At 60.7% G+C, this 13148-nt stretch overlaps 1 protein-coding gene across 4 annotated transcripts in view; it reads right to left on the reverse strand.

Annotated features, from left to right (window-relative positions):
• Positions 1-13148, reverse strand: part of Tbc1d16 (TBC1 domain family member 16) — a 72084-nt gene that overhangs the window by 46664 nt on the left and 12272 nt on the right. For 3 of the 4 annotated variants that reach the window (XM_027955566.2, XM_071603909.1, XM_071603908.1), the window contains exons 2-3: positions 10098-10337; positions 7452-8049 (exon numbers count right to left, since the gene is read on the reverse strand). In XM_027955566.2, the coding sequence (XP_027811367.2) occupies positions 7452-8049; positions 10098-10275 (776 nt within the window). In that variant the 5' untranslated portion in view covers positions 10276-10337. Of the gene's footprint in view, positions 1-7451; positions 8050-10097; positions 10338-13148 lie in introns of those variants that run through there. The other variant, XM_071603910.1, reaches the window with a different exon arrangement.

Raw genomic sequence — 13148 nt, forward strand, 5'->3', positions numbered from 1 at the left:
CAAGAGGCGGCCGTTAATAAGCCACCACTGTGGCCGACACCTGCCGTCACTGCTCCTCTTCCCAAAGCACTTGCGTACCATTTATCGCTAGGTCAGCAGTCCGCCAGGCTTCAGAGAGACCTGGACCTCCTGCCCCTCCCCAAGGATAAAGCCACCCTGTTGAGGGGCACCAGTCACTTGTCCTTGCTGCCCCTCTTCTTCTCAGCAGACTCCTGCAGGCCTGTTCTGCGCTGGGAGGGTCACTGCACCCCCAGCACCCACCCACTGTCCCCACAGGCTCGCACCCAGAGTGGCACTGGCCAACAAGGAAGCCCCCAACTCGCAGGGGTGTTAAATGTAAGTTGGCCAAACACAGTTCGGGAAGAACTCAGCCGCAGACGGGGTGGTGCGGACACACGGCGGGACCCCCGTGAGCAGCGACAGGGCAGGCACAGAGCGCCTCTCAAAGGCCGAGGGAGGTGGGATCCACAGGGGCTCAAGGAGCTCTCCACCTGCAGGGCGGCGGGCACTGCAGTGGGAGGAGTGAGGCTGGGGCACCAGGAGGCCGCTTGGGAGTCCCTGAGCCGAAACACCCAGCCTTGGACTTGCCAGCCTCAGCCTTATGAGAAGAAAACTTCTATTATTTACAAATTCCCCAGTCTATGGTGTTTTATTATAGCAGCAGAAGTAGACTGAGACAAACTCGTGGACCATCTTGTTGCTGATCGGTAGAAAACGAAATCATTCTTTCAGGAAATACATTCTCAACAGGGGGCATGGTCACCAATAAAGGGGCAGCAACTGATCCTTGGGAGGTGAAAAATCTTATATCTTTTGTGCACAGGAAGGCCCAGCTCAGCGGGCAGGCAGATGGGCCTCCTGGCAGGACCCCAACCCCTGCTGGCTGGCCCAGGGCCCACCTGTGGCTGTGCCAGGCTCACCTGGGCCCCGAGTGAGCCAGCAGAAACACCGCATCTGGAAACCACAGAAAAAGGACCAGGCCGGGTGTAGTGGCCACGCCTGTCATCCCAGCAGCTTGGGAGGCTGAGGCAGGAGGATGACAGGTCCAAAGTCAGCCTCAGCAACTTAGGGAGACCCTGTCTCAAAATAAAAAGGGCTGGGGACACACCTCTGGGTTCAATCCCTGGAACCAAATAAATCAATAAATTTTTAAAAAAGAAAGAAAGAAAGCCATCCTGTAACCCCGAGTGCACACTTTAGTGCACACTTTCTCAGCCACCCTGAGAAAGCCTCCAAGACTGACAGGAGGATCCCACAAGAGAGAAAACAGCCCTGTTTCCGGGGCACAAAGACATTGAGGATCACTGGGGACTGACGGGGAGGTCATCAGCGCTGGGTCTCCCTGGAAGGGCCTGGGTGACTGGATCCCCTCAGGGCTTCTTCATTAGCAGACATGCTAGACAGCGGTGAGGCTCAGCCAGCCCCGGGAGTGCAGGGCCATCTATTTTTTAAAATTGGTTTTGGTGGGCAGAGGCTGTAGCTCAGTAGTGAGCACTTGCCCAGCACGTGCGAGGACCCAGGTTCCACCCCCAGGACCACAGAACAAGAAAAAGAGAAAAAAGGTTTTCATGCTGAGATTAATATCATCACAGAATGAAATGTTTGAAAATTGAGAATAGGAAAAAAGTCTCATAATTACACTCCAAGAACTGTCTATGTCCAACCTAGTGGCCACTACCCCAGGTGGCATTTGAGTTCACATTAATCGATATCTTGCAAAATTAAAATCAGGCCGCTCCAGCTGCAGTTTCACATTCCAGGGTTCATGAGCCGTGTGAAGCTGGTGGTGGCCACTGTGCTACTGGGCAGCCCAGGACCGCTTGGTCTCAGCCACAGAGGGCGCGGCAGCCAAAACTCCTGCCTCGGGTAGAAGGAGATAGTTGGTCTGCCTCCTCCTCTGCGGTGGGCATCTCGGTTCTTTCCTCTCTCCCTCCTGTGAAGAGTGCCTTTCTGTAATTTGGGCTATTCCCTAAGACGAGTCCCAGAAGAGACGTTTGGACTCAGGGAGGGGGGCCACACATCAATCACGCTTCCAGAGCACCCAGCACATCCCCAAGGCCGGGCCCAACGACCAGGCCACGCCGGGGCCTGCCTCATCGCACCCTCACCCAGCTGGGTCTTGAGCCTGGAGCGGGTCCCTCTCAGGGCAAAATGAAAGACAGGGTGTCCCCCTCCCCATCAGCCCAGATCACTTTGGAAGGTGGGGACAGAGCCAGATCTGATCCTGCTGGTGAAAGCGCAGCATCTCAGGGGGGCGGGGGTCCATGCAAGGAATGGAGGTGACCCTTCTCCAGGCACGCCTTGAAGGCTGGCATGGTCACGGACTTCCAGGTGTCACTGGGCGGGGGGTGGAAGAAGACCATGGCTGGGTGGGAGGCCCTGCCTTCTGGGAACCAGACCCCCACCAGCCGTACTCAAGGTAGCCCACAGATATGGAGAGCCCAGGAGACACTCAGACCTTCTGTGAGCTACCTACTAAGTAATAAAATGTTTGCGGGACTCTGGGATCCCCAGAGCTGTTCCTCTGGGCCCACCCCAGCCAGCTACTCAGCCTGTATGTGTAGTTCTTCAGTTTTACCACTAGAGGGGTCCCGTGAGCCAGCCTACCTGCCCTGCCCTCCTGGGGCGCTCCGTTCCCAGGTCTGGAGGAACCTGGACCGTGGAGCAGCTGTGCTGCAAGGCAAGGCCTCAGAGCCACGCCCCCTGCTGGGCATCCGGCCCGCTGATCTCAGCCCTGACCCTCCCTGCTGGGCACACCAAGACCCGCCTCTCCCTTTGGGCCCTCTCACAGTGGCACTCAGAAACCCTTGGGGAGCTCAGAGTCCATGGGGATGTAACCCCGCCCCCCAGCGAGGCTGGCTTTACTGGTCTGGGTGTGGCCTGGGCAGCAGGACTTGGAAAGGCTGCCCCAGGACGCTCATGTGCAGCCCAAGGGGGGATGTCTGGCACCAGGGACCATTCAAGGAGGACTTCCTACTGTACCATCATGTGCCAGGAGCCGCAGGGGATGGAGAAGGGGCAAGGAGCACCATCTTTGCTTCCCGGGGACCAGGAGAGCACACTGGACACAAGCTGCAGAGGGGCAGGGAAAGGCCGACTCCAGGGCCCGCCCTTCTCCGGACCCACATCTGCTGCTTTATTTATTGTTTTGCAGCCTGTCACGCAGAACAGGGTTGGGGTTGGGCCACGTGGGACTTCTGACTCAAGGCAGGCTCGTTCCACACCAGCCCCGATGGGAGGCAGGGTGGGGCCTGGGCTGGACTCCAGAGCTGCCCTTAACCATGCTGTGGCTTGGATAAGGCTGGAGTGTCCCCCAGGAGCTCCTGTGCTGGAAGCCTGGTCCCCCGTGGGGTGGTGTTGAGGTGGGGGGACCTTTAAGAGCTGGGGCCTGATGGAAGGTGGTCAGGTCATTGGGGGTGTGCCTCAAAGGAATGGGCTCTGAGGACTCTGGTTATTTCTCTCAAGAGGGTTATTGTAAAAGAGCGTGCCTGGCCCCTCTCCGCACCCTGACTTTCCGTTTTGCTCTGTGACCTCGCTGTCCTGCACACACTCCCCCTACAATGCCCTCTGCCATGATGGGCCGCAGCCCAGGGGGCCCTCACCAGAGGACAATTTGATGGGGACTTTCAGCCTCCAAAACTGGTGGCTGAACGAACCTCTTTATAAATATCCAGCCTCGGGTACTTTGCTGTCATAAGAAAATGGACTAACACATGGTGTCCAGTGAGCCTCAGCCAAACTGCACCGTACAGGATGAGGGGAAAGCGCACCTGTCAGGGGCTCAGGTGGAGAAGCCCAAGGGACAAGCACACTGAGACTGCAGCCCAGAGGCCAAGAAGTGCTCCCGTCACCTTCGCGATGAGCAGGGGAGGGGAGGACGTGACCACTCCCCAGCACCAGGCTCCGGTTCCTAGGCCAGGCTTGCTGACCACATACCCCAGCCTAGCACTTGACCTTCACACTCACTGACCTTGCAAGAAGGGGTTCTGGGCCACATTTCGGACTTAGGAGGCAACTGAGTGTCAAACGCACAAAATTGTACAACAGCAGGTAAAGCGAGGCTTAGAGCAGACATGCCCAAGTTCCTAGTGAACCACTGACCTCCCGACAGGCTCTGGCCCAAGAGGGCTCTCCTCAGCCCCTTTGGAGGGATGGTGGTCCCCCCAAAATCCAGAGGCAAAAGCTTTCTTGGAGCCAGCTGATTTTTATGCATAGGTTGGGGTCAGGAGAGGGGAGGAGGTGGAAGCCTGGGTAAAGGGGACCCATGACAAGGTCTGGGGTGCTGGGTATGGCTGGAAGGGGTGCTGGGTATGGCTGGGAGGGAGGCAGCTAAGCACCCAGAGTGAGCCTGCGGCAGCCCCCTCCACCCACTGGGTGCCAACATCCCCCATCCTCGGCTGTAAGAAAGCATCTGATGTGGTCACGCGTCCCCTGGGGACAGAAGCAGCCCCAGTGAGCATCGCTGCTCTGGAGGCACCTGGAGATGCCTGGGCATTGGGTCTGTGTGGAAGCCCCTGGGTGACCCCTGAGAACCACGCTGCAGAGGATGGAAAGGGGAGCCGGGGGTGCTTTCTCACAAAACCCCCTAAGATGGATATGGCCGTGATCACCTTACAACAGGTAAACCGAGAGGGAAGAGAAGGAACCTTCTCAGGTTCAGGCCAACCAGGTGCCAGACACCCTGCACACAACTTCCTAATTCCCAAACGTGCACTCCTAGCAAGGTGAGGCTGCTGGACAGACAGCAGACAGACAGACAGCTCAGAATTACAGCCTCAGCCCTGAGACCGCGGACCAGCCTGCCACCCCTGTGGGGCACAGTGAGGGATAAAGCAGGTGAGGAACCTTTCACTCGGCCTGAGCCCTGGGGTGCAGGAAATCCAGACACTGCGCTGCACTGCCAGTGTGGCACCACCAGGGGGTGCTCTGATTGGCCTGGCAGTGGATCCAGCTAGGCTAGAGGTTTATGCCCAGCTGGTCCCCAGCCCAGGACACCACAGGACTCAACAGACCTCAGTGGGGACACAGTCCTTCTTATGGCCAAGTGGTACCTTTCATCTGTGCTCTCAAGTACCTGAGACAGACATCGTCAGTGGACTCTGAAGAGGGGATAAAACCAGGAGGGTCTCCATCTGAGTTGACTTCCTGCTGAGCCCACAAAGGTTCCAAGTCCCTTTTCTCCCTGGCTCCCGTGGGTCCATCCCTGGTGAAGACCTAGCTGGGCTCAAACCTGTGGCTTATGTAATGGCCAGAGCCCTCCAGCAAGTCCCTGACCCTCGAGGTTCCCTCCCCACCACACACAACGGGGATAATATTGGGACACCCCACAGAGCCTGGTGACCTCACTGAGCGGGGCATAGTTGAAAGCATAAAAATGCGTGCTTTCAACTAGGTGTGTGCTACGATCCGCAGCACACGGAGCCCGGTGCCCGGCAACGCTCGGCCTGATGTCCGGAGGCCGCCTGGCGGGGGGCGCGAGCTGAGTGATGGATGACGTGCTGACAGGCCGACGTCAGCTCCCACCACCAGCTGCTATCACCACCATCATGTCCCTGTGCCATGAGCGCAAGGACACATCCAGAGCACAGGAGGGGGTGGGACCTGCCCTGCCCACCCTGGCTCTCCTCCAGGTGCTCTGGCTGGTGCGGCCACACTGGGTGAGCCTGGGGTGGGCCACCTTGAGGCCCTGCAGATGCTGGGCAACCCTCCCCCATCAGGACTCCTGGGCTTCAAGGCCTAGGAGCCCACTGCAGGGTAAGGTCCAGCTCCTGCCCTTCCCAGTCCTGCAGGTGCAGCCTGGGCCAGCAAGTCCCCCTGACCCTGAACCCAGGCATCCAGCTCTCCTGTACACAGCGGCTCTGGAGTGAGACTGGAGCCTCCACATGCCCCCTGGGGCTGCCTCCTGGCCTCCACGGCTGGCAGAGGCGAGGAGTCCCAGCTGGCCAGGTCACATGCCTGGAGAGCAGCAGAGCTGAGCGCAGAGCCTGGCTGGGGACCAAGCAATGCAGCCAAACTGGCCTCAGGCCAGCGCTGTGAGCCACATGACGCCACAAGAGCCTCTCGGACACTTGCCTGGGGACTGAGAGAGAACCAGCACTCGCCTGCCCCTCCTGTGACAAGAACAGAAAGGCCCAGGACTCCTGGGGGACTGGCTTGGTCAGGGGCCAGTCAGACTTGGCAGGACCCACTGCACATCCTTCACAAATGGCCAGGCAGCAAGTGACGGGTCCCCAGGCCTGTGCCCTCTCCTTGGGGAAGGGCACCTGCAACAACCCCAAGGCCTGCAGACGGGCGGGTAGGCTGTGGCGCTCAGCCAGCCTCGTGGGGACTTGTGCACTGCTCGGTCTGTGCACTGCTCGGCCTGGGACGGAGCTCAGCCTGCACCGTGGGGACTTGTGCACTGCTCAGCCTGGGACGGAGCTCAGCCTGCACCGTGGGGACTTGTGCACTGCTCGGCCTGGGATGGAGCTCAGCCAGCACCGTGGGGACTTGTGCACTGCTCGGCCTGGGACGGAGCTCAGCCAGCACCGTGGGGACTTGTGCACTGCTCGGCCTGGGACGGAGCTCAGCCAATACAGTGGGGACTTGTGCACTACTCAGCCTGGGACGGAGCTCAGCCTGCACCATGGGGACTTGTGCACTGCTAGGCCTGGGACGGAGCTCAGCCTGCACCGTGGGGACTTGTGCACTGCTCGGCCTGGGACGGAGCTCAGCCAATACAGTGGGGACTTGTGCACTACTCAGCCTGGGACGGAGCTCAGCCTGCACCATGGGGACTTGTGCACTGCTCGGCCTGGGACGGAGCTCAGCCTGCACCGTGGGGACTTGTGCACTGCTCGGCCTGGGACAGAGCTCAGCCAATACAGTGGGGACTTGTGCACTACTCAGCCTGGGACGGCGCTCAGCCAGCATTGTGGGGACTTGTGCACTGCTCGGTCTGTGCACTGCTCGGCCTGGGACGGAGCTCAGCCTGCACCGTGGGGACTTGTGCACTGCTCGGCCTGGGACGGAGCTCAGCCAATACAGTGGGGACTTAGGCACCGCTTGGCCTGGGATGGAGCTCAACCAGCCTCCTGGGGACTTGTGCACTGCTCGCCTGGGACGGAGCTCAGCCAATACTGTGGGGACTTGTGCACTGCTCGCCTGGGATGGAGCTCAGCCAATACAGTGGGGACTTGTGCACTGCTCGCCTGGGACGGAGCTCAGCCAATACTGTGGGGACTTGTGCACTGCTCGGCCTGGGATTGAACTCAGCCAGCCTCCTGGGGACTTGTGCACTGCTCGGCCTGGGACGGCGCTCAGCCAGCACTGTGGGGACTTAGGCACCACTCGGCCTAGGCCAGAGCTCAGCCAGCCCGTGGGGACCTGTGCACTGCTCGGCCTGGGACGGAGCTCAGCCAGCACCATGGGGACTTAGGCACCACTCGGCCTGGGACAGACAGGAAACTCACCTGCCTTCGCTGTCCATGAGCGCAGAGCTGCTGCCCTCTGTGAGGGCAGCGCTGATGGGCGAGAGGCAGAAGGGCGAAGAGAAGGCGTCGGAGTCGGAGTCAAAGGAGCTGTCCCTGCTCACTCCATCCGCTGACAGCTCCCAGGAGCCCTCCTCCTCGCCGGCCTCAGGCCGTGGCTCCCTGCCCTCTTCAGCCCCATCCTGTGAGCCAACCGTGGACAAGACTCCAGAGTCCCTGTGGGCAGCCTGCGAGGCGGGGAGTGGCCCATCTGCCCCTGCGTCCAGGGCCAGCTTCTCCCCATCCTCAGGCGAAGCGCTGATGTGCACTGCCTCCTGGATGCTCTGGGCCACCACCAGGATGTCCTCATCTTTGGGCATCAGTGAGGGCCTTGGCTCCGTGGGGGAGGGTTGGTGGGGGGCCCCCGAGCTCGGGATGCGCCGGCGTCGGTGGCGGGGTACCTTGCGCACAGGGGAGCTCTCCGGGGTGATGTAGCGCAGGGCCTCTTCGTCCTGCCTCTGGATGCGAGAATTGGGGACCCACGCCAGGATGAGGGTGGCCCCCAGCAGCTCATCCTTCTCCATGCACAGGCACAGATACCCTGTGGGGAGTCGCAGGTTGGGCAGGTTAGGGCTGCACGGGCGGCCGGGCCGAGGGCGCCATCCCACGGGCACACTCGGTGCTGCGGACAGTCGGGCTCTGGAAGTGGACGGGATGTGAGCCGAACCCCCGGGTCCAGCAGACCCAGGGACTGGCCTGGGCAGCAGGCGGCCCTAGCTGTTCCACTCAGGTCCGAGCCCACGCCTTACTCCTAGGTGGTTATCTGACTGCCCTGGGCCTGTCGGGCCTCGGCCTCCTCCTGTGGGCAGGCCCAGGCAGGCCAGGAGAAGCCCAGTGGCCTCGGGGGTCCCGTGTCCCGGCTGTACGGCACTCTGGGGAGGGACGAGGGCAGGAGACTCGACTTCCACTTCACAACAAGAATAAACCCAAGCTGGGCGCTGCCCGGCCTCGTCCGACCACCGTGGTCTACTGTTTCTTTTTTTAAACGTAGTAGTTGGAAGAGGGGCCTGTGACCCCAGGGAGGGAAGAGCAGCTTCCCCAAGGCCACGCTGAGTGTCCAGGAGCTTGGCTGGGGGCAGGTGGCACCTCCTGATGCAGCACCAAGCTGCTCCGGGTATCCCAGTTCCTAGGCACAGGGCACCCGGCCCAGGCCCCTGGCCTCTGTGCCGAAAAGGCCCCTGGCAGGAGCGGCACCCGGAGCACACTCTGCGGCTCTGCCGTCAGCCATGATCCCTTGGCCCCACTCCCATATCCAGGAGAGGCGGGGCACCTGGGGACTTCAGCTAGGTACACCCAGGGTGACGTGAGGGTGAGGCTGGGTATTTCTGCACCCCCTGACCATACACCTCTGCTCCAGGACCGAGTGAGGGCCTGAAGTCCTCTGCCCATCCCTGACCTCTCCCCACAGCGTCATGATAGGAGTACCACAGGGCACTGCAGCTCTGAATAGGCCCAGAGCAGGACAGACCTGGAACCCCCATGCCCACCCTCCCCGGGGGGCCAGGCTCTGGCCAGGGGCTGTGCTACACCCTCTGGATCATCCTCCAGGAGCCCAAGACCGTGAAGTCCTGGCCCACACAGTGGTGCCGGCGCCCTGGGAAGCAGGGTTGGAAGAGCAGGGGGTGTGGGCTGGAGAAGCCACAGTTCCACTCACACTGCCACGGCACCACGGACAGGGCCAGGCAGGGGCACCCTCGCTTCACTAGCAACCCTTTAACAACGGTGTATCCACCCAGGGTGGATGTGCTCGGATCCCACCGTCTGGGATCTCGGTCTGCACCTTTACCCCAGGCCCTGAAAATGCCAGGGGGCCCCTGGGGAAGAAAGGACCACCCCCCCGCATGGCTGCAGGATGCCAGGGCCTGGGGCCTGCTCTCGGCAGCCTGGGGAGCCCGAGAGGGCCCAGTTCAACACGGCACCGAGTGGCACAGAGCAGCCCGGCTCCATGGGGAACTCCTGCCCTGAGCACCTGTGGTGGCCTCCACTGGAGGCCCACTCTGGCTCCAGCCACTCGAGTGAGGCCATTGTGCAGATCGTAAAGCAACAGAGAAATGGCCTCACGCTCCCTTGTTGCGAGTCACCTGCATGAACGGCAAAGGACCACGAGGCCTCCCCTGTCACTGCACGTACTCTGTTCCTTCCCAGGGGCTGCAGGCTGCAGGACTCCCCTGGCCTGCCCAAGAGCTGGACCTAATGCCCCCAGACTCCCTTCGGGGGGTGGCTACCCATGCTGGGGAAGGCAACGGACGCTCTCGTCCTTTCTCATGAGCTGTGGCCCTCGCCCTTCAGGGCCCTGGCTCAGAACCTAGCCCTGCCCTGCAGAACAAGAAACCAAACAGTCTCTTTCTCTGTGGCTCTGCAAAAGATGACAAAGTCCCTGTCACCACAGGAAAGAGTTTCCCGCCCCAGGGACCATGAGAATGCCCCAGAATGTTGGCAGGTCACCTGGAGTTCCAACCCAGAGGGTCTTGCCTCCACCCACAGAGCCAGTGGTCTCTAGTCCCCTTTTGGGGGAGCCCAGGCAGAGCCCAAGCACCCATGGCTCCCCAGGGTCTCCACCCCTGGCCCCAGGCTCCCCCACCGGCTCACCTGGGTGATGCTCCCCCAGCCCCTGTAGGCCCTCGGGGGGGTGCACACAGACATTGTTCTTGGAGTAGATGATCTCTCCATCCAGGACCGAGGGGGACCCGCCACTGCCACCAGGGGTGAGGGTCAGGAAGTCCGAGGCTTTGGAGGAGGCCCGGCGAAGGAGGCGGCCCAGAGACATCGCTGGGCACGTGTTTCCATCCTCCGCGAGCTGTGGCCCAGGTGGGGCTCGCCAAGACCTGCCTGGGGAGGAAGAGAGGAGGTGCTGGCGGTCAAGGCTGTGGACACAGTGGGCGTCCCTGGGCTGGGGCTGCATCCTGCCTCACGCCACAGGCTCCCACGATGCTGGCTGATCATGGGAGGGGGTCTGCTGCCACCAGACGATGCACAAGGAGGCTGGGGTCTCCCCCTCAGAGGGGTCATCCTTTGTCCTGAGGGCCATCCTGTGTATTGCAGGTGCCGAGCAGCATCCCTGGACCTTCCCAGGACAACCACCAAAAGCGTCTCCAGACATTGCCAACTGTCCCCAGGAATGGGGAGTCAAATCCCCCCACAGGGAACCACTGGGCTGAAGGAATTCTGACCCAAGCAGTGACCTCACCAAGACCGAGGATTCCTGCTTGCCCGGGTCAGCACCGATTCCCCTTCCCTACTTTGCACCCCAACTCCAGCCCACCCTCCCAGAGCCCCCACCCCCACCTCAAGTGTTCCCTGGCATCCTCCTGCACGGGACCTCACAAATATTGAAGGAACAGAGTTTTCATACAATTCATTTATTAAAAAGTAAACTAGAAACAAGAAGACCACTGTCTAGAAAATACAAAGAACAGCAGGTCGGGCGCAATGCACGTCTGTAACCCCAGCCGCTCGGGAGGCCGAGCAGGATCCCAAGTCCAAAGCCAGCCTCAGCGAAGGCCAGGTGCTAGGCAACTCAGGGAGACCCCGTCTCTAAACAAAGTACAAAACAGGGCTGGGATGAGGCTCAGTGGTGGAGCGCCCCTGAGTTCAATCCGGAAGGAAAGAAGGAAGGAAGGAAGGAAGGTAGGTAGGTATAAAGAACTCCAAAGTCCTCATGAAAGAGCAGAAATAGAGAAAATGGGCGAGTCACAGGGGAAAACCAGAGAGCCGACACACATGGAAACAGATTTCAGACAAAACCCAGCACCCAACAGCCTGGCGGAAGGCAAGGGCAGCCAGGGGACACCCCAGTCAGGGAGGGTGTGGGCAGGAGGTGCTGGCACGGGCTCTGGCCTGCACCGACCCGGGTGGCCATCTGGGCTGCAGATCTGGCTCTGCTGAGACCTCCAGGAAGTGACCTGATGGTTTCCAAAGTGTGTCCAGCCGTATGCGTAGGGGACCCTGAAGTCCATTCAGTGGGCCTTGGCCAGCACAAGAGAGAAAGAAAATGCCCTGTCCACAGCACGGGGAGGCCGGGCGCTGGGCAGGGAGTGTCTGCTCTCCGGACGCCCCTGTGGCTTTGGCAACCTGGGGCATAAGCGCACAGGCCCGGCTCACCACAGTTTGACTTTATCCTGTTGAAAAGCTGATGATGCTTCCAGCAGAAACGGTTCTTCAAATTTCGAATTTGGGTCTCTCCCAGGCAAGGGATGTCCGGCACAAACAACACTCTTGTGACACTGGGCAACGGCAGCCGCAGCTCAGAGTCGGCCACTGGAAACCAGAACGCTCCAGCAGGCCACGTAGCTGCATCAGGACATTCTTCGGGCCCCGGGAATTTGTGCATCTCCACTTCGGATATCCTCAGCCCACCAAGGGATTTTCGGGGAGTGTAGCGAGACCAACAGCTGAGAAGCTGGCCTACGTGATGTGAGCCAAGAACAGACGTGTGGCGAGTTTCCGTGAAGCAACCCTCACACCTGGCACTAGGAGATGCCCGCGAGGACGCTGCGGCTGCAGGACCAGCCCAAGTCCGACAGCAGCTACGAGAACCAACCAGAGGTTCCCACGATGGTGCCCAGGCGTGCACGCCAAGCCCAGCACAGAGGACCACAGGCACGCCGCTGCGCAGAAGGGACAGGGAGCAGCTGTGCTGCATGATGGCCATGGGCTGTGGGTGTCCAGCACTGACAGCTCAGGTGGCAGGTGCAACCAGCTTCAGGGGAGCGCACAGGGGGAGCGGCGGGGGTGGGAACGACCCAGAGGGGCTTCAACCTCCTCTCTCAAAGAAAAGACCGGATGCAATATGATAAGACTACCAGCTGGGAGCAGATGAGCAGATGTGGTGCAACGGAACGTCATTCAGCCTTGAAAAGGAAGGAAGTTTTGGCACTTGCCACAGGACAGACGAACTCGAGGACGTGGTGCTGAGTGGAAGAGCCCACGGGTCACTTAACCACTGGGACACATTCTGGGAAGTGTGCCATCGGGCAATTCCGCCCTTGTCTGAACATGGTGGAGTGCACACAGCCGGGCCAGCCACACCTTACGGGCAACAGGATCGCATGGACCCCCACATACGGTGGTCCGTCATTCACGACATGTGGCACACGGCCAAAGGCCAGACAGAGGCGACTGCTGGGATCCCACTCACAGGAGGTCCCCACGTCATCGCAGACACAGAAAGCCCAGCAGGGTGGCCGAGGGCTGCGAGGGGCGGAAGCGGCAGGGTGTTTGGCGGGCATGAAGCTTCAGTTTGGGGAGGGCAGGGAAGTTCTGGAGACGGCCGTGATGGTTCAGGTGAATGAGCTCAGAGAAGGTGCTTGGGCACAGCTGGAACGGCACTCTCACGTGTAGCTGGCATAATAAGAATAAGTTTAGACATTATGATGGATGGGAGCTCTGCATCTTCCACATTTCTCCCAAACTCTGGAGCTGCCTGAGGCCGTTCCCTAAACCAAGTCTTCACCTCCAGCAACTGGATACACGCTGGGGCGAGGGTGGGGGCAGGGTTCCCCTGGCTCAGCAGGAGGCCCCGTGGGAGGCTGGGCAGGCACAGTGGACAGAGCCACCTCCCGGGACCTCCAGCCTCCCCGGGTCCCGTTCACATATTTCCAGTCTCCAGGCGCCTGCCCGGCCACTGACTCCTCAAACACA

Source organism: Marmota flaviventris, chromosome 17 (genome assembly GCF_047511675.1).
Source record: "Marmota flaviventris isolate mMarFla1 chromosome 17, mMarFla1.hap1, whole genome shotgun sequence".
Taxonomy (NCBI): domain Eukaryota; kingdom Metazoa; phylum Chordata; class Mammalia; order Rodentia; family Sciuridae; genus Marmota; species Marmota flaviventris.